The 26,593-nt window shown below is 36.9% G+C and overlaps 3 protein-coding genes and 1 non-coding gene across 4 annotated transcripts; 3 read left to right on the plus strand and 1 right to left on the minus strand.

Annotated features, from left to right (window-relative positions):
- Positions 1–877: 877 nt before the first annotated feature.
- Positions 878–7,671, plus strand: rpa2 (replication protein A2). Its single transcript, XM_038307105.1, has 9 exons — positions 878–1,036; positions 1,232–1,326; positions 1,591–1,692; positions 1,837–1,950; positions 2,783–2,857; positions 3,056–3,172; positions 6,273–6,410; positions 6,593–6,687; positions 7,211–7,671. The coding sequence occupies exons 1-9, from the start codon at positions 1,024–1,026 to the stop codon at positions 7,296–7,298; spliced, it is 837 nt and encodes a 278-aa protein (XP_038163033.1). The 5' UTR covers positions 878–1,023; the 3' UTR covers positions 7,299–7,671.
- A 2,280-nt stretch (positions 7,672–9,951) lies between these two features.
- On the minus strand, positions 9,952–15,926 carry themis2 (thymocyte selection associated family member 2). The gene is made up of 6 exons (XM_038307107.1): positions 15,810–15,926; positions 15,346–15,486; positions 14,833–15,258; positions 11,930–13,143; positions 11,649–11,766; positions 9,952–10,604 (listed from the first exon to the last, which is right to left on the minus strand). The coding sequence occupies exons 1-6, from the start codon at positions 15,910–15,912 to the stop codon at positions 10,492–10,494; spliced, it is 2,115 nt and encodes a 704-aa protein (XP_038163035.1). The 5' UTR covers positions 15,913–15,926; the 3' UTR covers positions 9,952–10,491.
- Positions 15,927–18,069: 2,143 nt separating this feature from the next.
- On the plus strand, positions 18,070–25,712 carry ppp1r8b (protein phosphatase 1, regulatory subunit 8b). The gene is made up of 7 exons (XM_038307160.1): positions 18,070–18,155; positions 18,532–18,592; positions 18,877–19,030; positions 22,655–22,872; positions 23,641–23,785; positions 25,087–25,151; positions 25,283–25,712. Exons 1-7 carry the CDS (start codon positions 18,106–18,108, stop codon positions 25,637–25,639), a joined length of 1,050 nt encoding a protein of 349 aa, XP_038163088.1. The 5' UTR covers positions 18,070–18,105; the 3' UTR covers positions 25,640–25,712.
- On the plus strand, positions 18,645–18,799 carry LOC119797907. Its single transcript, XR_005282638.1, has one exon.
- Positions 25,713–26,593: the final 881 nt, after the last annotated feature.

Consider the following 26,593-nt stretch of genomic DNA (forward strand, 5'->3'; position numbering starts at 1 on the left):
ATATGGATGTAATTCACCACATCTGGAATAAGAAGTTCTCCTCTAAACAAGAGGTTGGTAGTGATACTGTTAAAACACTTTACAGCACAGTATTTTATTGTTTATCTTTAACTCTTCACTATTATGTTATCCTTATACATTTTTGTAAGGTCCATATTTGTGTGACCATTTTTTTTCCTATAATCTTTTTCCTGCTGTAAATTTCTCCATTGTGGGACAATAAAGAGATTTTCTATTCTATTCTATACCATCATTCGAAATGTCCTAACATTCTAGTATATTAACATAAACAAACAATAGCAAAAATACAAGAATTAAATAATCACAATATAATAAGGACTAATAGAGAATTCATACCCTTTTAAGAATTTGTGTTTATGTTTTATAGGGGTCTATTAAGAACAGCTGCTCAACCCATTTAAAGTATATCCAATACAGAGCCATGAATCTATTTAAATAGCACTCATGTATAAATATTTGTGAGCTTTATCAGCAAGGGTTTCATGAATATCTATCTATCTATCTATCTATCTATCTATCTATCTATCTATCTATCTATCTATCTATCTATCTATCTATCTATCTATCTATCATCTAGTGTGTGAATGTGTAGTTTAGGCTTGGTATTTACAATATGCATAAGTTCTCGCAGTCTAATATTGTTATTTTTGCCCTGATTAATGTCTTCCAGGTTCATTATGCGTAAGGATTCTGTTTACTTTCTGCAGTAGAAACGCACTGAATAAGCCTTACATTGAACACATCTCAGTAGTTATGTCCCTGAACTGTTTGTCTTAGAATGTATATATTGTAGCTGTGGTTCTGACAAACAATGATCAGGGCAAAATCGAACCCACATTTGCCTGTTTCGCGGGATTTAGTCTGTGCGCATGCGCCTTACATTGAGTTAAGCGCGGGACTGCAGAAGAAGGATAACAATTGCTATCCGCAGCCCTCGACCCCGTTTATCAAAGTTAATAACATTTACGTTTATTTTTAATAACTTATATCCATAGTGTCGGTATGTGGAATCAGGGTGAGTTCACTTCCCATATTGTTGAGTATTTTGAAAGCGTCTGTTTTGCAGTTGTTACCCTAACTGTCGTCAACGTTAGCTTGAACTCGGCGTGCACCTTTGATGTTAGCTGAGCTACTATTGGTTAAAATGTTCTCTTTTTTATAAATATAGCATGCAAACTAATGAAAAACGCCAACGTGTTTGTATTTTCAGGGGGATACACTGACTCTGCGATGGTCGGGGGTTATACTCAATCTCCTGGAGGTTTTGCATCCCCAGCATTGTCCCAGGGAGTAGAGAAGAAAGGGGTCAGTTATTATTATTATTATGTTGAAGAGTTTAACACTACAGAAAACACTAGAGATGACCTCTTAAACTAAGAAGGCTGAGCTACTGTAATGTAGGGTAATTAACCACCTTATGCTGCTGTTCCCATGTGTATAAGCCTTTCTCATATGTGAGTGTGTTTATAAATATTTGTGTTTTCGTGGCGTTATGTCTGAAAGAATGGACTACAATCTCTTTTTATAGGGCATTAAATTTGATATAATCTTTTTCATTTGTCAAATTAGAGGACCCGTGCTACACAAATCATCCCCTGCACTGTGTCCCAGCTGATGTCTGCCTCTCAGACAGAAGAGACCTTCAGAGTGGGAGAAGTGGAAGTGACGCAGGTACGTTGATCCAGAGGAGTGCGTGGATCCACAGCATGCACCCCACAGCTGCTATAACTTGATAGATTACTTTTGGGGTTGTCGTTATTTTTACATTGAATACTTATAACCATGAACACACGATGATGAACGTTTTTTTTCTAGGTCACCATTGTGGGCATCATAAGAAGCACAGATAAATCTATGACCAACATCCAGTACAAGGTGGACGACATGACAGGTGCTCCTATGGACGTGAAGCAGTGGGTAGACACCGAGGTATGTGGTTGTTTTCTACAGTTTTGGTGAGACACTTACTTGTGCTTATCATCAACATGAACATTTTTGGGTTTTACAAGTTTTAAAAGTTGTGCATTGCTGTGGATTTTCTGAGGTCCTCATGCATTCAGCACATTTGTATGACCTGATGACAGATAATCTTACCTTTCTTGTTTTCAAAATACAAGCAAAAATTAAAAACTTTTTTTAAAATATTGGCTTCTTCACCTATTGTAAAACCATTGTTGGGTGTATTTAAGGATTTTTGTCCTGTTTGAACTATCAAGTTGTAAGTATCTGTCCTAAACCCAACTTCAAAAGGAAGTTGGGTTCATGGATGAACCAGAAAATGATAAAATATTCAGAGTGTTTCAGAAAGACATTTTACTCAATAAATTATTTGGCTCGTATTTATGTGTATTATTTGTGCTTTTATTTGAAACTTAGATCATATTACACATTAAGGGAAAACACACTACAAAGTCAAAGCTGTGTTTTAACAAAGTAGTCATAATTTTGGAAAATATATTTCTTGTATTATTATTTCCTCCTGAAAAAAAATTAAATGCTCCAAATTTCCATTAAGAGTCTATTTAGACTTCTCTGTAAAACTGGAGTCTATTTTAATAGACAGTGTTTATATTATCTTATGAGAGGTGCCAAATTATAATGGGTCATATTATTTCTTATATTTTTAAACTAAATGGGAATTACAAAAAAATAAATAAATAAATAAGGTATCATCTGCTTTCAAATTTCACTTGGTTAGACAACCTCATTAGAATACCTTTTTTTCCCTTGCTTTATTTATGTTTTTTTTTCTCCTTTCTAGGACCCTAGTGTTGACAGCACTGTGTTGCCCCCAGGAACATATGTCAAAGTATCAGGAAATCTGCGCTCCTTTCAGGTAAGTTGGACAAAATTAAGCCTCATTCAAAGTTAACCACATTTAACCTGCCAGATAAGAAGTTTCATCTGCATCAACAGACAGACATTTGTTTAATACTAGTAAAAGTATTTATGATGTTCGTTGACATGAGGAAACAGTTTATTTTATAGCCATGTTAATTATTCTAAGCTAAAGTTGTTTCTCTTCCTTTCCTAGAACCACAGATCTATTGTAGCATTCAGTGTCAGGCCGCTGGAGGACATGAATGAAATCACGTCACACATTCTTGAGGTTGTCCATGCTCACATGGCGCTCAGCAAACCTCAAACTGTGGTAAGAAATGGGATATTTACCCTTTAATAAGACTTAACTGTATTTAATACTCGAGAATGAGGAAGTACAGTTTAGTCCATAAGCATAGGCCCTCTGTGTTAGTTCCTCATTTAGCTGTATACTCAGAAACCCAGCAGAGACTCATGAGAGCTTTAGTGTATTTCATCTGGTGTAGTTAAGCGGAATCTCTGTAATTAGAAAGTAAGACTCTTTATCAGAAGCTGCTCAGTGTGGTGGGTTTTTCCTTCAGCCACAATGCAAAGAAAGACCTTTGCATTTAAACAAGCTGTGAGAGAAAAAGTGTTTTGGTCCCTGTAAATATTGTTGCCACGTTTAATTCAATTCAATTCAATTCAGTTTATTTATATAGCGCCAAATTCACAACACATGTCATCTCAAGGCACTTTACAGTTCAACCAGATCAAATTGATACAAAGTTTTCTATCTAAGGAAAACCAGTTGATTGCATTGACTCATTGACTCAAATACAATCCCCCACACTAAGCATGCTTGTAGCGACAGTGGAGAGGAAAAACTCCCTTTTAACAGGAAGAAACCTCCAGCAGAACCAGGCTCAGTGTGAGCGGCCATCTGCCGAGGCCGACTGGGGTTCAAGGAGACAGAAGCAGAGATACAAAAAGCAGCTGTAAAAGGCGGCCCCGTCCAGGAAACACACAGCCAGGCAGACGAGCTCCAAGGCAGCTCCCATGCCAGAGGACGAAGAAAGCACATCCACTCAGTCACGGTCAGAGAAACAGGACCACACTGGAAAACAGGCCGATCTCCAACATCTATAAACAAGGGTGTTGATAGAAGCAGCACAGCTGATGTTTCTTTCCAGGATGACGTCACAGCCAAACAGGAACAGACGAGGCAAAGCTACTCTGAGGAAAAGCAGAGAGAGCAGAAGGTTAGAGATTGAACTAACAGATTCTGCAGAATAGGAGAACAGAGAGAGAATGAAGCAGAATGATGAAATGGGGGTCCCTATGTCCTCCAAAAGTCTAAGCCTATAGCAGCATAACTATAGAGATAGCTCAGGATAACCTGAGCCACTCTAACTATAAGCTTTATCAAAAAGGAAAGTTTTAAGCCTAGCCTTAAAAGTAGACAGGGTGTCTGCCTCACGGACTAAAACTGGTAGTTGGTTCCACAGGAGAGGAGCCTGATAACTAAAAGATCTGCCTCCCATTCTACTTTTAGAAATTCTAGGAACCACTAGTAAACCTGCAGATTGAGAGCGAAGTGCTCTGTTAGGAACATAAGGAACAATCAGATCTCTGATATAAGATGGAGCTTGGCCATTTAAGGCTTTATATGTGAGAAGGAGGATTTTAAATTCTATTCTTGATTTAACAGGAAGCCAATGAAGAGAAGCCAGGATAGGCGAGATATGATCTCTCTTTTTAATTTTCATTAGAACTCTGGCTGCAGCATTTTGGATCAGCTGAAGGCTTTTAACTACAGTTTGTGGACTTCCTGATAGTAAAGAATTACAATAGTCCAGCCTTGAAGTAACAAATGCATGGACTAGTTTCTCAGCATCACCCCTGGACAGGATATTTCTAATTTTTGCAATGTTCCTCAGATGAAAGAAGGAAATTCTAGAAACCTCCTTGATATGGGACCTAAATGACAGGTCCTGATCAAAAACAACACCAAGATTTTTTACTTTATTATCTGAAATCAGTTTAATCCCATCCAAATGAAGTGACTGGCTAATCAGTTTCTTTTTCAGAGACTCTGGTCCAAAGACTATAACTTCTGTTTTGTCTGCATTCAGAAGCAGAAAGTTAAGAGTCATCCAGGTTTTTATGTCTTCAAGACATGCCTGTAATCTATGTAATGGGTTAGCTTCATCTGGATTTATAGACAGATATAGCTGGGTATCATCAGCATAACAGTGGAAATTAATCCCATGCTGTCTAATAATTCTACCAATTGGGAGCATGTATAAAGTAAAGAGAATTGGTCCTAGCACTGATCCCTGTGGTACTCCACAGCTAACCTTTGAGCGTGTTGAAGATCTATCATTAACATGAACAAACTGAATTCGATCAGATAGATAAGATTTAAACCAGTCTAGTGCTGTTCCTTTAATTCCAACAAAATATTCAAGTCTTTCTAAAAGAATATTATGGTCAACTGTATCAAATGCAGCACTAAGATCCAACAGGACGAGCACAGATACAAGTCCATTATCTGAGGCCATGAGAATATCATTAGTGACTTTCACCAGAGCTGTTTCAGTGCTATGATGAGCTCTAAAGCCAGACTGAAACTCTTCAAAAAGTTCATTATGGTGGAAGTGATCGCAAACTTGTTTGGCAACTACTTTCTCAAGAATTTTGGATAAGAAAGGAAGATTGGATATAGGTCTATAATTGACCAAGTCATCTGGGTCAAGAGACGGTTTCTTAAGCAGAGGTTTAATTACAGCAACCTTAAAAGCTTTAGGTACATATCCCTGTAACAGAGATAGATTAATCACATCTAAAATGGAGGAGGAGATCAAAGGGAATACCTCCTTAAATAACCTGGTTGGAACTGGATCTAACATACAAGTTGAAGGCTTAGATGAAGACAATAATTTTGCTAATTCAGAGAGTTCAACTGGATCAAAGCAGTCTAAACCCAGTTCAGATTCCATGACTACCTCAGGTACAATCGCGGATAGAGGAGTGCTTATGATCTTATTTTTAATAAGATCAATCTTATTTATAAAGAATCCCATAAAGTCATTGCTGCTAAGAGCAGGTGGAATGGACGGTTCAAAACGCATCTATCACAGGGACTTCCAAAAGTCGTTAGATATGCCCCTAAACTTCTTATTTTTCTTTTCATTTTTATTAGTTAACATTTAACATTTTAATGCTGTCTGCCTGGTTCTAAATTGAGACTGAAGTTACATTTCATCTGTGGTAGTAAAATTAAAAAACTTCCTCAAATTGTCTTGTTAGAATTAATTAACAAGTTTTATTGTTGTGAACTCTTCCTCTAATATAAGCTTTGCCAGCTTTATATGTTGTGTTTTCCCACGGACTGTGGGAAGAAGGTATTTAGTCATATAATCCCCGTTTATGGTCGGTTCTTCCTACAGCCAGGTATCGGTGGAGGAATGGGGGCCAACAGTACACCAATGCTTCACCAAGGCCCGGGGATGACCGGAGGGAGCTACGAAGGTGCCAATGAGAGCCCACTAATGGTCATCAATGGGTTAAATGCAAATCAGAACCAGGTTAGTCTAAATAACAATGAACTGGCAATATTCTTAGTCTTCCAAGCTTTGATACCGTATTCATTCTTTAACCGTCCTTTGCACAGCTCTGAAAACCAAGATGTATTATTGTTAGATTGAAACTATGAGTAGTTCATAATTGCTTTATCTTTTTTTTTTCTTCTTCTTCTTTCTCTCACAAGGTGTTGAGTTTGATAAAAGGCTGTCCGGACCCACAAGGCATCAGCATTCAGGATCTGAAGCAAAGACTCAGTGGCATAAGTCTTGCTGTAATCAAGTAAGAGAACTTCTGCTTTTAGTTTAATAATGAGAATACAAAGAGGTACATTTTTATTTCATAACATCAAAATGAATGTTGAATCACTTTCAGAAGATTTTAGACAAATCTAGTTTTTTTTAGTGATCATGAATACATTTAAAATGGAGAGAAAACCCCATAAATGTAGAAATATTTTTAGCTCTATTTGAAGGAAATACAAGTTGAAAAGTCGGTTTTATGAAATATGCTCCTAATTTGGTATGCACTGGGGAAAGAAGCTCATATTAAAACTGAAATCTTGCACAGATGCAGAAATCTTTTTCTCGCCAAACATCTTCCAAACAAAAAACAAATTGAACAAATATCTGTGCATATTTTGTATTGTATACAAAACTTTATATTTGAAACTGTTAGTTTAAAAATGTTTTGCTTTATACTTTTCTTTTTGCTTTAGATTAAGCGCTTTTATTCTAAACTAGTTTTTCATTGCTAATCTAGACATGCCGATCATTGCTTGTTATTTGTTTCTTTCATCTACCAGGCAAGCAGTGGAATTCCTGAGTAACGAAGGCCACATCTTTTCGACCATAGACGAAGATCACTACAAATCAACAGACAATGATGACTAACCCGCTTCATCTTTGCAGCACTCATTGGGTTTCTTGTTTGAATTTAAGCTGTCACCTTTGTTAGTAAAGAGTTAAATTAATCTGTGATCGTCGGCCTTTTTACCACCGAAGCGCTAAAATCTGGTTGCCTCGTATCTCTGGTCGATGCTGAAGAACACAGGCTTTGAGGAAACTTGTTTTTCACATCCTGTATTCCCCGAGCTCACTTCTGCATCTGTTCAAGTCAGAATAGCTTGGTTGTCCCTTAAGACCACACCACCTCCTCCCCCTGTATAACAGTTTGTACTTTTAAAGACTTACAACATTTGTATTTCTTTATTTTGCCTGTAAAATTCCCTTTTGCTATTATTAAAGATTATACAAAAAGCCTCTACTTTTTTCCCTTTTCTTTTAAGGCAGCTTTAGTAATGACACGACAAATATTGTACTTTGTACCATTTTATTGCATGAAAGGTTCAGCTTGGTTTCATGACATTTGTGCAAATTTATAACATTTTATGATACGTTTCATGCATATTTTATTACTTTAGCCTTAACCACAAGCATTAATTTGAATCTCAGGATTGCATGTTTCGCAGGACGCAAACATGCACAAAGGGTTTTGATGAAGCATAAATGGGCTTTGTAGCACTTGAAGAAATTATACCATATAGTTTGAATATATTTAGTCAAAAAAAAAAAAACATGTATTCATAGATCAATGTGGTTGGAGGGCAAGTTTAAATAGGTTTAGTTTCTCCTCTGACTTAGTTTAGTTTGCCTAGCCACTGTAGCCAAGTCAAAATAGACGCCTTTTTAGGGAAATGCAGTCCTTCCCCAAACCAAGTGACAGTAGCGCGCCTTTTAAAAGAAGTCATATTTTCTTTATATCATTGTGCAGTTGCTATGACCCTAAACATATATACACTAGGTAACTCCCTAGTATTGCACAATATAGAAACTGTAAACTACGAAAAACAGCCTTTGCGATATATACACCATATAGTTAATTCAACATCCTCAAAGGATAATATTTCTAGGTTTGATTGTAGTAGCCTGGCTACTAATACAAGCCTTCTTCACAGCAGACTGACTTGTAAAGAAAAGGAAAAAAAGTATTCCAAGTATTAAAAAGCTGAGGTACCCTTTAGAAGTGAAGAGTGACTGTATTTATCTTTTTTTTTTTTTTATCATGTGAAAACATGTCGATAAGCATCCTTTTTTAAGGTCAAGGTTTTAAAATTGGTCCACCCGAATTTAGCGTCTTGAACCTCTCTTTGGCTCAGTCCATTTCATCATCACCTACCCCCTACTATTAATTTTTCACACAGACGTCTTCAAGCAGCTCTTCAACTACAAAGACTTGTGGTTTAAAGGTTGTCTGTTCCATTAGACTCTACCCTGGAGAGTTTCTTTGCAGGATGTGGTTTAACTACAAATTTCCTATGTATTCAAAATACAGAATATTCAAGCTTCTGGTATATATAAAAAAAAAAAAATCAAAAAGGTCTTCCACACTGTACTAAGGGTCTTGTTCAGATTACCGGAGTGGCATACAGTGGGTTTTGACCCACATTCTTGAAGCCCTCTTCAGAACACATGCCTCCCACTCCAACCTTTGAGCTAAACCCAAAACTTGCAGGAAGCATGAAAAGAAAACAGGTGCCATGAAATGTAATTTAAATTATACATACTCTATGAATTCTGTAACTCTGCTTACAAACCAAGCAGTTATAAAAACGCTAGCTGCAAAACCCCTGAGGTTTTGATGTCGGTTCAAACCCTAGCAGGATAAGGACCCACAAATTAAAGCCTATTAAAAGTCCTATGTAGGTCAGAACATATTTTATCTCGAACTGAAATTAAAAACAAATGCTCACGTTTTGCATAAATAATAATATTTTACAAAAGACCTGAAAGCAGTCTTCAGAGAATAATAGACATGTCCCTGATAAGCTGTTAGACATACTCCTGCAGCTGTAACTGCAAAGAAATTAGGATTTTTTTAAGGCAGCAGTGCCTAAACCACTTTGGTTTATAAGGTATCCATTTTAACAGTTAAACAAAGGAAAAGCCAATGACAGTTCATTAAACAAAAACATCAAAATAAACCACAATCTCCTTTAAATCAAAAAGCAACCACCTATATACCCTAATTGTAATTATGTTAGGTTTAACTGTTTATTTTATCGTTCAATTTGTTGAGAACACTTTCAAAATGGAAAATCTATTCAATTAATTTCCAACACACCCCTGGCAAGTACACTGCGCCCCCTCAGACTGCTTGTCTACACCTGGAACCAGCCTCTATGTTTTAAGATATTAATGCAAGGCGTAAATTCAGATGCATACTACACCCTTTCAATTCTTTTTTGCAAATAACCGTTTAATTTTCCAGCTTTAAGATGAAGCTGTCTTTTGTGTTGGCCACATAAAGCCTACAATGTACTTGTGTTTAGAGGTTATAATGTGACACATTATATTAAAAAACTATGAAAGATACCAATGCACATGTGCCAGTATTTGCTCCTTTATGTATTAATCAGCTTTGGTGCCAGCTGGACATTAATGAACATATATAGATGCGGTTTAGCCCTTTTGAACTCTATCAGATCCTTTCTTTCACCCTATTCTCTTCCTGCTTTCACCGCATTGACACTGCTTACCACTTTGTTTGCTGCCTGGTATCCCCCACCCCTTTATCAGGCAACAGGTGCAAATGATGAAGAGATATTCAGTGTTTTTGAGTTCAGCTGTCAGTGGTATTGCTAGTTTGCATTATTGGTGTAGCAGCTAAGCTAAAGTCGCACTTAAAAAAAAAAAGACTTGGCAACTCGAATCCATCCGCCGGCGCTTTCTGTGCTTTTTTTAAATAAAAACATCTGCCGTGAAAAATAAAAAAGCTTTTCAATGATGGAGCACAGAGGAAATTGAAGAAGTAGCATTGACAACCTCGACAGACAAATAATTGAAGTACAAGTACTTTCTAACAATACTAGTCACCATAGTAACAGTACATTTTTTTTCTGTGCTAATGTTTTACTAAAGCCTCAGGAGTTTGAGCACAATGTAAATATTTATAGACAGTTTGTTTCTTCTAAACTAGACTCTACGGTTCTAATTTAGCTTCTTCTGATTTCAGCACTCCGTGCCCACATTCAAGATAATATTGTTAGATTAAACTCACATTAAAGTTACAAAATGGCTTTTCCTGTTAATAGAACATCACACTTTCTTGTGCAGTTTTAACCATAGTTACTAAAGTCTCATCCAAAGTTTCGTAGTCATGGTCACTTTCCACGTCTGCAGGCACGTCATCCAGGTGCTCTGAGAAGGACAAGAAAAAACAATATGAAATTATATTACAAGTATTTGCTCTGTCTTTGAAACTAAAAAATATATTTTCCTTAAGTGATTTTCCTAATTTGTTATAATCTAAACTATTGTGTTATATTTTAAGAAATAACTTTATAGTATGAAAGGAAAACTAATAGGACGACAGTGACTTTCTAAGGTCTGGGATGCTTGTGTATTTTAGTGATATTGAATAATATTATGCTGATTAGTTATTTAAAACGTTTGTCCACCTTTTACATCGTATATATTGTGATGAATTCAAGTAAGAGATGTGTTTCAAGAAAACAAGTAAGAAAAGCTGCAACGATCTGGTTGCTCAACTGCCCACAACCTTAGAGTTATGCTGTTAAACCACATTTTTAACATTTTAATGTTCAGTCTCCTTGACTTTACATCTGCCAAAAAATGTATTTTTGATTAATCTGAAATTAACTCCAGCTGACCAAGGGTTCCCCTAACATATTGCCAATTTGTATTCCTTCACATAGTTTACAGAGAAAATATATTACAATATATATTTATAATTCAGGAGAAAGTTAGAATAAGATCTACAGCATTACATATTTGCAGTGAAGGCAGCCGTACTTCCGCTTAAAACAGAAGAAGAGACTGAAACAGGCCAGAGTGACTTTGAAGAATTACCAGCGTTATTTTCTGTCAGATACTTCTTGTGTTATAATGAATAAAAGAATACATGCTATTCTGGGACTGAGGAACTTTTCCAGATGTCTTCATCTAAGAAGGTTCCTAACAGTATCATTACATTCTAATAGATAGAGACTTTTTACGACATTAAGTGATCACATAAAGTCACTTCAGGTGGCCAATATGTTATAATAGCCTCATAATATTATTGACTCAGTGCAGAAGCTAAATGAGATGGTGCTTCAAGTGTGTTTTTAATTTAGGGCAATGCTGAGAAGAAATGTAAATCTGCATTAATAAACTGTTTAATTAGGAGAGAATATGTTTAAATCTAATCTTAGAATGGCAAAGCAAAAAGAAGATCCTCACCCTTTACTATGGTTTGATGTATCTTTACATAAGTGTTTGGAAGGGCCTTGCTTGTTTTATCTGCAGTTGAGCACTTTCTTGGTACAACAGGAGGAGGGAGGTCATCGTTTAGGACCTCCTACAGCAGAAGAGGAAATTGTCATTATAGCAGAAATTGGCAAAGACACTTCAGCAAGACAGAAGGAAAAAAAAGCTTCTCTTTTTGACTATTATCAAGACTTTTTCTAAGAAAAGTTATACTGCACTAATCTTTACAATGAAACATGCTGAACAGTACTCACTGGAGGCGGGGGAGCTGGAGGCCTTTTCTTTTGATTCAGTGTTAAATCGTTCAACTTCTCTGTTGGGATGGTTTTATCCTTCTTTTTCTTTGGATTTGCAGATTTTTTGGTAGATTTAGCTGTTTTTTTGACCAAGTTTGACGATGACAAATCTCGTTTTGGTGGTCGAGGGGGAGGAGCCTCGTCCGAGTTATCCTTTTTGCGAAAATCATAAAAGAATGTGTCTGTCACCTCACTAACCTTTTCTATGAAACACTTTGGGCAATTGTCCTGAGCCCATGGTAGGGGCTCCTGTGTGAAAGAGACAGACATAGAAAGCCACTGGGGCAGGATGTGGAAACAGTGGTCCGGTCGATCTTGAAAGCTTGCCTGGATACTGGGCTCCAACATTGCCCCCTCGATTCTTAGACAAGAAGATCCGAATAGTGGATCCGTCTCTAGATCAGTGTCTCGACTCACCACTTTGACGTCCAGTGGCAAACTGAACTCCTTTCTCAAATCCCTGAGTTTATACTTTTTGTTTTCGCTGAGAATCTCTACAAAGTGACCCTGCATGTAAAGAGGCAGTAAGACCTCCTCTTTTTCCTCCTCCTGTTTTTCCTTTTGTGTATTCTCTTCCTCCTCATCCTCATCCTCATCTTCTGGCTCTTGGAGACGATGACACAAAAGAGCCTCCACAGACTGCCTCTGCCCTTTGATGTTTTCACCAGGTAACTCCATTCTGGTGCAGCTCACAATCTTAAGCTTATCCCCAACGCTGAGGTCTGGCATACCCTCCTCCTCCACTTCTTCACAGTTCCTTGTCACACTCACCGTGAGTCCCTGTGTCTGGGTTGAAGCAACATACAGCTCGTAAACTGAGTTGAACTCTCTTGGACGCCTTCGAAACTTTCCACCATATTGCTGGGAAACAAGGAAGTACTGCTGATTCTTCCGGCCCTTCAAGCTGGACATCAGGACCATAGGTGTAGTTCCTTTGTTGTGCAAGACCAAGTTGGTGCTCTTGACAAGCCCTGGTAGCCAGGCACACTTAAAGAAAGAACGGCTCTGAGGCTCTTCCAATATCTCTGCCACTACAGGGAATGAATTGTCCGGCTGCGACAGGACCTCTGTCAGGCTTAGAGGGGTCACGAAGTTTACGTCTTTACACACATCAGTGACATCAACAACATCCACCTCTAGGCTGGACGGAAACCTCAACACGTTCTTTCTCACTGTGAAGACAAAAGTAAATAAGATGGAAACAGTGACATAAACTAGGAGAAAGAGACAATGTCATTTTTTCTGGTTAAGTATCTGATGTGAACCCTCTTCTGAAGTAAAAAAACAGCATCACAGTTAGTTAAATATTACTTTGCGAATACACCAGACTAAACCTTTCCTGTTTAAGGTCAGTTAACCATGACCAGAGAAATTTGTTTAGTGACAACATTTTTTTATGATTTACTATCTTAGAGGTGTTTTATTGCTTTCTTTTTATTCTGTGTTTTTACATGCATTGAGATTATCGTGTCAACCTATGGATGATGATGCTCTGGCTTTTTGAAGTTCTGATAATTCAAATCATTTAAACAAATTTGAGGCACACCAGTGATTAAGGGAATGCATCAGATGCATAATTTCCTTGTATCGCAACATGGGGAAATCATTCAGCTGTTAAATCTATGCTTTTCTTTACCACGTCTATGAATTTCCTCTAGAGGTTTGCTTTTTTTGCTTTAAAATCTTTGCTGTCACTCTTCAAGCTACATCTCTAACTTGAATCACTCCTGATTATGGTCTCTATCCAATCCACCCTGCCTGGACCATCTCCTAGCCTGAACTCTGCCATCTCTTCTCACTCAAGCTTTCCATCTTCCATGCCCTCATTAACATACATATTTTCCCTCCAAATTACTCTTTACTCTCTTGCTACTTTTAACAGATAAAGCAATGTCATCTGCAGACATCATGTACACAGGAGCTCCTGTCTGACCTCGTCTATCTCTTACCATTACAAACAAGGAGCAATTGTGAGCAATTTTTGATGTTACTCTACACTTTCCTTAAACCATCACTGATTTCAAATTGACACCTTACCTCTTACTGTCTTCATGCATGCCCTGTATCATCCTTCATAATTATCTTCCACCCCTTACTTCCTCATGCAGTTTGACAGTTCCTCTTTGAGTACTGTATCATATCTTTGTCTAGATGTGGTTTATGCTAAATAGCCTGTATTTGAATAGCACTTTATCAAGTCTGAGGTCCCCAAAGACGTTTTCACTAAATTAACACACATTCACACAGGACGAAGCAGGGCTGCCATAAACAGATGCCACCGGGTCCTCTGATCACCATCAGCCCACTATGCTGTGAAGCGTGTTGTCCAAAGGCACAACGGCTAAGATGGATGGACCAGGGGTTCGAAACAGGGACCCTTTGCACTTTCTCTGCATAAATTTTGAACATCTGCAAACTCCTCCTTCAGTGTCCAGACTAGGTTTTCATTAAACAAGCCAGTAAAAAACTCAACTGCCCTCTCTTCTATACGTACCTAAATATTACTGTCATTCGGACCAACTGCCTTTTCGTACCTCAAGCTCTTCAAAGCTCCCCATAATCCATCCTGTTTGAATTACTTTTTTTCATGTAAAATGAGTCTCCAAAATGGAAAAAAATTGTTGTATGCTAAACATATAATGCACACTCTACAACTAATCGGAGCAGGGGCAGTTATAGCTGCACCCTGGTAGGCCCCTCCTTTGATCTAAATATGTACAAATTATTGCTTTCCCATTTTTGGGGTACCAACATATTTTGATATTAATATATAGCTACAATTGTGGTCAAAACCTTAGAATATAAATCTTTTTAAAGCTGAGATTTGAGAAGTTACTAATTTTATAGACCGCTATACTTACAGTTCATGATGGCCTGGACCTGGTAGATTGGACTGAAGACAAGGATTCGCTCACACTTGGTGGTCTTAACGAAGCGAAATCTTCGAATGCGAAGGCAAGGTGAAGACATGATCTCCTTAAGAGTGTAGCATTCCTCACTCTCGCATTCGTAAAACTCCCCTCGAGACGACAGAGGAATGCAGACTTCGGCCGAGGCCTCCGTTTCCCCTCTTACATGGCAACGCACCATATCCTCTTTGCCCTCATGCCTCTGGATGGAGAGCACAGTCAGGGCTTTGCCTGCCCCCAACGTGAGACTGCCGAAGGTCATCTTGGTATGGCTGGTGAAGGTAAAAGGAAGGGAGTCATCGAGGCCGACGGGCCTCAGGCTTAACATCTCCTCAACAGAAGAGTATGGCATCTGCTTGGGGACCACTTTGAAGAGTCCTAGAAAAAACAGAAGTGCTTTAGCGAACGACAAATAAAACAAAACAGAAAAAACGTCATTTTTGCAAATATGTAATTCCAACAAACCTGTGTGAGTGATCGGCAACTCAAACGTTTCATTTTTAATGACGTCTTCACAGGAAACAGACTGCAGTTCAATGCCAATGACCTTTACGAGATCCCCAGTCGAAAAACACACTTCACTTCCAGAAATTTCATATATCGAACCTTATCATAAGTAATAAACCAGAAAAGGGACAAAAAGTTACATTTTTCATTAAAGATCCTGTATATATTCATTATTTTGTTATATTGCAGTATCAAATACAGCAACAAATGCTTGGCTCTCTTTGGATACTGAAACATCTAACCAATAGTTAACAGATTGAGTTATATAACCATAAAGGTTTGAAAAAGATACACACTCATTTTTTAACACCCAGACACAGTTTAATCCAATCTTGTGTGATTAATTCTATTTTCTTCACCCCTGTTACCATATAGTCTCAGATTTTAATTTCCCACATTTTAAAAAAAAGAGGAAGGCTTACCTTGAAAATAAACTCCAGAACAAACTTGCAAAATTTTTGGCAAGCTGGCATTGTCCAGTGAGGCAATGAATTCTTGAAGCGGCAAAGCAATGGTGCCTGCCATTGCTGTTCACTGGGCTGCAAATCAGAAATAATGGCAGAGTGTAAATGACGAGTGCAGTAAAAAGAGGAGTTACACTCACAGCTGAAAACCACAAAAGCAAATGAGGAAGTGACAGGAGCTGAGTTTTTCTTTGCACAAGTTTTTTTTTTTCTTCATTTAAAATGGGAAATGCTCATTTTTGGACATTGTTTTATTGCAAAGATTTGGGAAAATTGGCTTTAATGTTTAATTTGATCTACTTCACTTTTACACTGAGTGCCAACAGACCGCAACAATGGGAAGAACAATATAGGAAGGACATTTTTCTAAAACAAAACAATAAAATCTTTTTGTCGCATTTTAAAGTAGCTGTTTTAGGTAAAACACTAACATTTTACACTACACAATGTCTGCTTGAAAATAGCATCTTAAAACAGAGGCTGTAACTTAAAACACTAACCAGAAAATAACATAATCACCATCCTATATTTAAACTTCCATTAAAATTCAGCATTTTTTAAAATAATTTTGCTTTCTGATACGTCTTCATGGTGGGAGCTTCACCTTACTCTAACTTACTTACTCTAACACATACAAGGATAAGTCAGCACCCTCACTTCCTTATGCTGCAGGGAGAGAGACTACAACACACAAAGCATGCTTCTGTCTTTGTTACGAGGCGTACAGCCTAAACCCACAGTTTTGAAACGAGGCACACACAAAAAACAACCTCAAACAACAGCCTGATCTGTTGGTTTGATCCCCCTCCCCCCACAACATCACACAAAAGCTGCTACGTCCTTTCAGTCAATATAATACTGTGTGAGTTGTGTGGTGTTGATCTACTCAAACTATTATTAAATCTTTCTTTCAGTTGCACTTTATACTTAGGTGTTATAAGTGAGAAGTTGGAGACCTCTGCTGCTTCTTTTTAGAATTTAGATTTTTTTTGGAGATGTTTCATTCAAGCTAAGATCAATTAAAAATGTTCAAAAGCAAAAACAGGCTAATTATTTATTCACTACTCAGTTCAATCACAGAAACTGGTATCTTTTATTTTTTTACTGCCACTTATTGTCTCTTTTCTTCTACATGTTTAGTCTGAAGCATTTAAAGCTAAGGTGAAAGAATCTCCTTGTAGGAAAAACATAAAATGTGAGCTCCACAGATCTTGCACTTATGGAGGAGCTGCAACTGATCGTCTCCCTGAAGACACTATCCCCACAGAAAGACATGCTAGTGACAGCGTCATGCTGGGGGAATGCTTTTCTATGGCAGCTTGCAAGAGTTAAAGAGAAATAGAGCATAATACCAGAAGAAAAAATATTTTAGAGGCTGTAAAGAACTTTTGGACTCTGACTGGGACAGAGGCTAATGTTTCAGAGGGGAAATGATCCAAAACATACAATCAGGTGTTTAACAGCTTTTTAGCCAATGGGAAGGGAGTCAAATGCCGATTGTTAGCAAGTCGACTCGTTTTACCTTTGTCAGTTTGCTGCTGGTGCACCTGTTTTCCCCACTGAGCTACAATAAAGGATCATTTTATTTTTTATCTACTCTACTCAGTTTAAATCATACTAAGTAATAGAGATGTCCACTCAAATTTCAGCCCAAGTCTTAAAAAAATGTATTGGCTTAAACCTAGATTGATGTCCATCTAATTTGATTGAGCCTCACTGTTTAAAAAAATAGCTAGGCCTATATATTTCTATCCTTAGTTGTGCAAACCTTTTAGATACTGTAAAATACTCATACATTAATTGGAGCAAACACTGGCTCTACAAAGTCTGGACCCAATTAGACTGGGGAAAAAATGCATTGATTTTAGATTTATTTTTGTTTGTTTGTTTTAAATGTTTTGAAATTACCTCTTATTTTCCTCCCATTTATCAGTTATTCTCAAACAGAACAATATGTCACGTTTTTAAAGAATAAATTGAAACATAAAATATTTTTATTTTGCTCTTTAATTCTCTTTGACTTCTAGGTTTTTTCTTTAGATACTTGCTGTTTAAAGGTTTTTTAATTTGTGTTTTTTTTTATTAAAAATACTTACCTCAGAAGGTAAAATTAAACTGTCTACATCATTTTCCAACTATATTTCCTTTACTAAAAGCGTGATTTTACGCGTTAATGGGATTACAACTACAAGCCCCATAAGCCCACAGCAAATTTCTCCCAGAATGCACCTCGGCTTTTATGCGCTGAAGCAAGATGGCGACTAAAACAGTGAAAGACGGTCCTCCTTTTGATTGCCCATCATGGTGAGACAAATGCACACGCTAAAGTAGCCTCGCGCTGTTTCTAACACCGTACTTGTTGCAGATGAACACAATGAAAAACTTAAATTTAAATATGAACGTTTTTATCACAGATAAAGCTCGCCATCCCTGTTGCTAGCATTAGCATCATGTTAGGCTAGCTGGCTAACCCGTCAATGATGTTGGCAGTGAATTAGCCAAAATGACCAATGCATAGAGTTCTGGATGAGATGAATCCTTTTTCCAATTGAAGAAACAATTGTGGGCAAGATAGGAAATACTTTGTTTGCAGAGTTTCTCCTAGTCTTGATAAACATGACTTCTGCAGCCTGTTGACTGAATCAATCTTTATAGGGTGTCTAACCTTTTATGCTTGCAGGGCAGGGAAACCGCCCACAGGTCTCCATTTGGACGTGATGAAAGGAGACAAGTTGATAGAGGTAACTAAATCTTTTCTAGATCTACCTTTTCAATGCATGTAGTTATAAAGCTGTGCACCAGATACGAGCTTGACAGTCTGTCGTGTCCCATATGAGGGGTTACTCTGTGGCTGCTCAGCTTCAAACGGTGCTAGAGCAACATCAGCCATGAGATTTAAGCCCCTCAGTGAAAGCAACACCGAGGAGTTATAACTCAGAGGCACAGATGCTGCATGCTTTGCTGATTTTATGTGTTTTCAGGGATTTATTCACACAGGTTGTTTCTTTTTTTCCCCTCCCCGTAGAAACTGATCATAGATGAAAAGAAGTTTTACCTGTTTGGAAGGAACCCTGACTGGTGTGACTTCACCATTGACCATCAGTCCTGCTCACGGGTTCATGCAGCGTTAGTCTACCACAAACACCTAAAAAGAGTCTTCCTCATTGACCTAAACAGCAGTAAGACATCACACATAATCACACTTTTTTTTTTTTTTGCAAAATTTTTTTTGTTTTGGATAATGTGCGGCTAAATTGTAGAGAAAAAAGATCTAAAACCTGATCTAAAATATGTTTTCTTAGTACACTTTGAATTCAGGTCAGCTCTAAGAAGTAATGTCTGAAATTAAAGTAATATATCTTTTTTTTTCTTAAAGTAGATTAAAAAGAATTGATCAATTGCATTTAGTACAAGAAAAGTACAAGAAAAGTTTTTTTTCCCACATCTAGTAACCCTCAGCCATAGCTCTGACCAAAGGGAATTAAAAATAAACAATAGAAAGCTGTGATTTATTTCTCTGTTGATTTTTTAAATTATTTATATATGCATTGTAACTAGAGCCTCCCTGCAATGAACCATTATTTATTTATCAGGAACAAATGCACTTAAGTATCTAGCAAACTATAACCAATAAGCTGTGTTTTACTTTTATTTAATATAATGATTTTAAAAAGCAAAAGAAACTAGGCACGCATCCAGGGTCCAAAATTAACTTTTTGACTTATGGGCCAAGTGAATCCAAAGATAAATTAATTAGGGCTGTTGTAAACGAATGTTTTAGTAATCGAGTAATCTATCGATTATTCTTACGATTAATCGAGTAATCGGATAAATAATATTATTAATAATATTATTAAGTTGGAATCTGCACTGACAGCTCATCTCCCATGATAGCAGCTTTAGTTTCAGTTTTATTTTATTTATGGATTTAAGGCCTTCATTTATGTGTGAGTTTTGAGGATGCTTTAATTAAAAGCATTATTTTTAACCATCACAGAAAAATCTAAATGCAGTGAAATGTTTTTTTATGTATTGGAAAACAGAATGTAATCTATATGTTAGGAAAAAAATAAACTTACTCAAAATGTAAAGGTTTGAGTTTGTACAGAGTTCTGCAGCCTTAACTAGTCATGATAAAATGCAAAAATGTTGCTATTTTTATTAAAACGATGCTTAGGTATAAACAAATATAGAATTACTACAAAAAATATTAATCAAAAATTTCTAATTCATACATAACAGTAGCGAGAAGAAAAGACTAACTTTTCAGGATGGAAAGACACCAATAAATAAATGCTTTTCAGCTTATGCCTGTAATCTGTTGCTGCGTATTTTTATTAACAAACTTACATTAAGTCCTGCATAATTTCTCTCAGTTCCACCCTCACATACAATTTACACTACACCCGGTTAAGTAACCGCTATGTTTAGATGTAACGTTAGCAAAATAATGTGCCTCAATTTACATCTATAACATGGCAGATTATCACACAACGTAGTTAGCAAAGAGAACATAAACGTTACCTGTTGGCAACCGTGTACGAGTTGGATGCATGTAGCGGGTGTTTTCTCTTCAGATGCTGCAACATTGATGTCGTGCTGTTGTGGTACGCCAATTCTGCTTTGCAGTGGATGCATTGCGCTGTGTTGTCCTTTCTGTTTAGCCTAAAATGTTCCCAAACTTTTGACATTTTTGTTGCTTTCGGGGTTCTCCTTCTGAGCATTCTCCGGTTCCCTCCAAAGCTACAAACTTAGCACAAGCGCTCCAGGCGCTAACGGAAGTGGTAGCGTTGTGCAACACAAAAACCCTCCGGCTAGACCAGTGTGCTGCGTATTTAACAGCATTGCTTATTACAATACAATAAATTTAGCGAAGCTTCGAGGCAGATAAATTTCCTCGAGGATTTTTTGTAATCGAGTTACTCGATGAATCGTTTCAGCCCTAAAATTAATTACTGGCCAAGCATGTTTTTACCCGACAGGGAAAAAAATAAAATAAAAATTGCTCTCATATTCTTGAGGAACATCTTATTTCACCAAGGCAGTATGTTAAATGCAAACAAAGTTACAGTGGGATATTTATAGGACAGGGGCAGTGTGCATTAAAAAGCATTCCTACAAATGCACCAGAATTAGCCAATTCACATTATACATTATGTTATTCTTATACATTTATCTAAGGTCCACATTTTTGTGACATTTCTTTCTATAATCCCTTTGCTGCTGTAAACACCAGAATTTCCCCATTGTGGGACAATAAAGGGATTTTCTATTTATTGTCATTACACTGTCACAAGTACAAAGCAACAAAATGTAGTTTGCATCTATCCAGAAGTGCTATACAGGATATAAATATTTATTTACATCTATACAGAAACTGTTTATGTATGGACTATAAATGGTATATATAAACAGAGAGTAATTGTGAGAGTATAAAATAAATAAATATAGAAGCTATATACAGATTATACAGAAAGGTTTGAACATGGATTATATATATTCGTGGGGTTATAATATAGGGAAGGTATTGTAACATCATCATCTGCCATCATCACTGACAGAAAATGTCATGTACTTTTATTAAATAAAGTTATTTAGAATTCCATAAAAAAAAATGCAAATGCAAAATATTTTTGATTAAGTTGCCACAAATAAAAACATTCAAAAACGGAGCCTGAGACATGGACACCCATGAACGTAGCATTTACTGCGCATGTGTTCACGGATGCTCTCCAGTTTTATAGATTGACAACTGCTAATAATTTCGTCCTTTTCTTGCGTGTATTTGCTGCACAGTGAGCAGTTCATTTGTTTAGCATCTTTGTCATAAATCAAAGTGTCGGGCGAATAAGGACATGACTGAAGCACAAGTTTGGTCCAAACGTTTACTCACCTTGCAGCGAATGATGCTCTAGCATTAACTCGACCAATGAAAAATCTAAGTTGCATTTGGCGAGTAGCATCACCACATCGTATCACCTTTTCCAAAACATGCATAACATCACCTTTTCCACTAATGTTATAATATAGCCTCGTTCTGAAATTTATTAAATACAACTTTAATGCACACAATATCCCATAATGACAGTGTCTTACCCTCTTCTTAAGATTTGAAGCTGCATTAAAAAGTAAGAAATGCAAAAACCATAAACAAAAAACATGTACATATTTACTGACAGCTTACTTTGATTTAATAGTCTGGTTTATTATCAGTGATAAAAGATAAAACAGAGCCTGGCTGCAGTATGTTCAGCATTATCCTGGCATGCTATGTCTGGTTCTCTTGTGTGCCCTTTATGAATAACCAGCATATACGGGTAGAGTTTGCTTTCTAGATGCAGATTACTTATCAGAGAGAAGGAATGGGGAAGCATAAATCTTATTTTTATCACAATATTTCACTACTAAAGCTGTCATCACATGATAGTTCTCATATTTTACAGCTCTGTAATATTGAAGAGAATAGAGTTTCCTCCCTGCTGCACCAAACAGTGTTTTCTATGGGATGTTCACTGTTGGAAAAAGTGGATTTTACTTTGTGGCTCTAATTTTATATGTTTAGTTGTGTCCCATCAGGGCTGATCAAACTGAAAACTGCAGTTTCTTGCATCTCTTGAAAGCTGACAAACTTGGTTGACATTCTTCCAAAATAGTAAATGAGCTGAATGCAAGATCTTATAATAATGTTAGAATGCAGTCTTAGGAGACATTAAGATGGATCTCATTTATTTATGTGTAATCTAATGTCAACATTTTTTTCATCAGATTTCAGGTTTTCCTAACATTCGATATCTTAATTTCAGCACATGGTACTTTCCTTGGGCATATTCGCCTTGAACCCCACAAGCCTCAGCAGGTTCCTATAGACTCTACGATATCTTTTGGAGCATCAACAAGGACCTACACTATAAGAGAGAAGCCCCAGACCCAAGGCACTGCTGGCACAGGAGACAGTAAGACGGGGGATGAAGAAGAGCTCAAAGGACTGCTTGGACTTCCAGAGGAGGAGACGGAGCTAGAGGTGGGTTATTATTTAGTAGTGGTATAAAGTAGGTAGTTAACTCTACTGGGGTCATTGGGCTGAATACTTAAAGTTCCTTGCTAACTTGTTGGTTATCTTTTGCCATACAATATTTTTTTTTTTCTTTTGGAGTCTTATAAGTAGGCATGGGCTGGTATGAAATTCTGATGGTCTGATAACCTTAAGCAAAAAAATCATGGTTTCACTGTTTTTTTTTTATTTTATTTATTTTAGTTATATTTCTGATGTGTGAATTAAAAAACAGAAAGGAAAAATAAAACTTTTTGATTTTTGGACTGATCTTCAGCATAAATATTACAGAATAGTTTTTATGGCATCAACTCTTAATTTATTTATTTATTTTTTTACCTAAATTTCCCTTTATTCCACTGCAATGCTGAATATGTTTTACTTTTATTTGTTTGTAGTTTCTTTAAAGCGCTTTGCAACTCAGCTATGCTCAAGTGTGTTCTTTCCCATCTTTAATTCTTCTCAAGTGTTAAAGATGATGACAACCTCTTAAACACCTGCATGTATATGTGATCCACCGAAGTAATGATTTCAGATCGTTCAAAGGCAACAAAAAATATTTTAAGTGGAAATACATCTTTGAATAAACTGTAACTTATAATGGACATTCAGCTTGGAGTTTTTTTTCCCCATTTCCTTATTTATAAAGTACTTTGTATTTTCATCCAGCCCAGTCACAGAATGGTGGTATAATGGTCAGTTAACGTTTTTTTGTGTGTGATTTCTTTGGTCATCCAGAACCTTACAGAATTTAATACAGCCCACAACAAACGTATCTCCCTCCTGACAATCGAAGAAGGCAACTTGGAAATCCAGAGGCCAAAGAGGAAACGCAAGAACTCCAGAGTTACTTTCAGTGAAGAGGACTCCGTCATTAATCCAGGTCAATATAACACCACATTTAAGTACAAATGAATGCTTTTGTTAGGATAGTTCAACTCTTATTTTTTAATAAGGAAATATGAAAAGAGATCTAAACTTTAGGTAAATATTAGTATATAAGTAATATTGGTTTTTCACTTGGTGTCTTTAACATCATAGTTCCCGCGGGTCCTTAAAAAGCCTTAAAACTAAGGCCTTAACTGGTATTAAAATGTCTTAAATCCGTCTTTCGTAGGTCTTAATTTTTAAAACATCATAAATAGGATTATTTTTAGCATGATTTATTTTTGTAATCTAAATAAAACATTAAAATTTACCTTTTTTTTTTTTATTTAAAAAAAAATAACAGCTCGCCATTATTGGTTCCGTCCCGATAGCGGAACCAATAAAAGCGTTGTTGCGGCCGGGACGTTTGGGAGATGTATCATTTACTTTTTGTCTGGAAAATATGAGCAAGTGTAAATGTAACAAAAATTGATTATCCAGCCAAGAGTTTTCTCCATGGCTAAAACCGGGGAACATACATGAGGCTCAGTGGATTTTGTGCAAGAAGCGATTCAAGCTCGGAACGATGGGAATTAAGGCAGTGGAGTCACGCATGCGAAGCGTGAAACACAAAGCGTCAAAATCAAGTTACAGAGAAACAGCCGGTATTTATCAGTTTTGTTCCACCCTTGTCTCTGCAACGCCTCCACTTATCACCAAATCAAACATACTAAGAAAACGATACAAAGAAAAATAGCTGCAAAAAAGGTTATGTTGTGCCTTTAAAACTGATTTGTTTTGTTCCATGCTAAAACAAAATTTGTGAATTCAGTTAAATAATTGTTAAAATATATCTGTCATTTGTGTGTTTTTAGCTTTCTTCCTGTATGGGAAGCATTTCAAAATTTGAAACATTGCAGTGGTTTATGTTAAAATAAACCTTTGGGTAAAGTTCTCGCAAGCAGGTTTTTCTTTTGTTTCCTGTGAATTTGGTCTTAAATTTTTATTTCAAGTGGCATTAAAAAGTCTTAAAAAGTCTTGAATTTAACTTGCCTTATGCAGTAGGAACCCTGAACATGGTTCCTGACTGTGACCAAATGAAACTAAATATCAGCAGATGGCAAGAGTAAATTAGTTTTTTGAGGAATCATATTTTGGAACATAAAGATCGGATTGGAATAGACTGCCCATCTCTGCTGGATTGAACTCTTATTATAACATGGATCTTGCACATTAGCCCACAGTTTAACTCTTCTAATAAGTTAGACTAATGTTCTGTGCAGTAAAGTGTAATCATTGTTTTTTCTGTACTTACAGAAGATATAGACCCCTCGGTTGGACGCTTTAGAAATATGGTGCAGACAGCAGTCATCCCCATGAAGGTATTTATTCTCTTTACATTTAACACGATCCACTCAGCTGACAGATTAAATTGAGCCTTCTATGTAGAGTGAATACATTGGTAGTCATGTATATGGCTTGTGAAGTCTTTGTTCCATCTTCCGTCTTTCAGAAACGAAGATTTGATAGTCAGAACACACTGGGTCTGGATGACTTTGCATCAAAGCGCATTCATGCCTACAGTTTAGGTGGAGGCCTTTACGGGGACTTACCTCCTACCAGCCATGAGAACAAGCCCACAGGAGCTCCAGGAGGGGCTGCCATGCAGGGTGGGCTTCCTCTACCTTTCCCCAACCCAGCACCAGAGGTAGATCTGGCCCCAGAGGCTCCCCAGCCCCCCATCACCCTCAACCCCACACCGGTCACAGCTCCGTACCTCCCAGAGACCACCCTCAACGAGCCACGGAAAAAGAAATACGCAAAAGAGGCCTGGCCGGGGAAGAAACCAACCCCTTCACTTCTCATTTAACCCGTTTTTTAACACTGCTGACTCCCAGGTTCCCAGCAGAAACACCAGGGACTGTGACCTGCCTGAGGTGGTGTTGTTATACAAAAGTGCAAAAATACACCACAGAGAACTGTTTAGTTTTATGTTTTTATTTACAGCTCAATACTGGCAATGGTATGAACTAGAGTGGCTCTTATAGGCTATAACAATTGAGTTATGTGTTAAATACCTTTTGAATTGATGTGAAGTTGTATTTTTTACATGTTCCAACATTTTTCAGTCTTTCAGAATATTGTTAAAACTATTAAAAAAGGTCTGCAAAAAGTTGTTTTATTGATATCTTACTGTGAGAAATCAGGTCAGCCCTCAGACTTTAAAAGTGAGAAGAACCTTTGTTGATAAAGAGCTGCATTGGATTTTATAAAACATGTTAATAGAATGGGACTAGGTTCTGTAATGTTATTCAACTTATATGTCAGCTGAGATGTCTTGTATTTCGCCTAAACGCCACTAGGTGGCGACACAAGCAAACGGTCCGTTATCAATCAGATGCTGCTACTTAAAGCCATGCCTTTTTTACTTTACACGTTTCTGTGAAATTCGGTTTTGAATAATTTATTTACATATTTTCAGAACAAATGAATTGTAAATACAATCCGTTTTACAATTTTTTTTCTATTTGCTACTTACGTGGAGTTTTACAAAGTACAATTATATCAGATTGGACACTAGCACAATAACCAATGAGTATCATATAAAGGTTACTAATAGCAGAATGTTCAGATTTAGACTGTTGCAATGCATAACATCATTTGTATAACGTCGTTCTTAGCTAACCTTAAGCAGCTGATATAAAAAAATAACCTCCCAACTCAACCTGAGTGTTACATTTTAAAAAGTGAATTAATGTACTAAACACACACACAAATGTGTAAGGGGCCCAGATAGAAAATGATTAATAAAACTGTAGTTGTG

The sequence above is a fragment of the Cyprinodon tularosa genome, unplaced genomic scaffold, assembly GCF_016077235.1.
Source record: "Cyprinodon tularosa strain WSP-4 unplaced genomic scaffold, ASM1607723v1 ctg60, whole genome shotgun sequence".
Classification (NCBI taxonomy): Eukaryota; Metazoa; Chordata; class Actinopteri; order Cyprinodontiformes; family Cyprinodontidae; genus Cyprinodon; species Cyprinodon tularosa.

Excerpts from the sequence above, each read along its gene's own strand:
- rpa2 (XM_038307105.1), top strand. Across the intron at positions 3,173-6,272 it reads TCAGCAAACCTCAAACTGTG|CCAGGTATCGGTGGAGGAAT; the intron begins GTAAGAAATGGG and ends TTCTTCCTACAG. Across the intron at positions 6,688-7,210 it reads ATAAGTCTTGCTGTAATCAA|GCAAGCAGTGGAATTCCTGA; the intron begins GTAAGAGAACTT and ends TTCATCTACCAG.
- themis2 (XM_038307107.1), bottom strand. The coding sequence starts at position 15,912 with ATGGCAGGCACCATTGCTTTGCCGCTTCAAGAATTCATTGCCTCACTG. Across the intron at positions 15,487-15,809 it reads TTCTGGAGTTTATTTTCAAG|GTTCGATATATGAAATTTCT; the intron begins GTAAGCCTTCCT and ends ACTTATGATAAG. Across the intron at positions 11,767-11,929 it reads CTCCAGCTCCCCCGCCTCCA|GAGGTCCTAAACGATGACCT; the intron begins GTGAGTACTGTT and ends CTTCTGCTGTAG.
- ppp1r8b (XM_038307160.1), top strand. The coding sequence starts at position 18,106 with ATGGCGACTAAAACAGTGAAAGACGGTCCTCCTTTTGATTGCCCATCA. Across the intron at positions 18,593-18,876 it reads AAGGAGACAAGTTGATAGAG|AAACTGATCATAGATGAAAA; the intron begins GTAACTAAATCT and ends CCCTCCCCGTAG. Across the intron at positions 25,152-25,282 it reads CAGCAGTCATCCCCATGAAG|AAACGAAGATTTGATAGTCA; the intron begins GTATTTATTCTC and ends TCCGTCTTTCAG.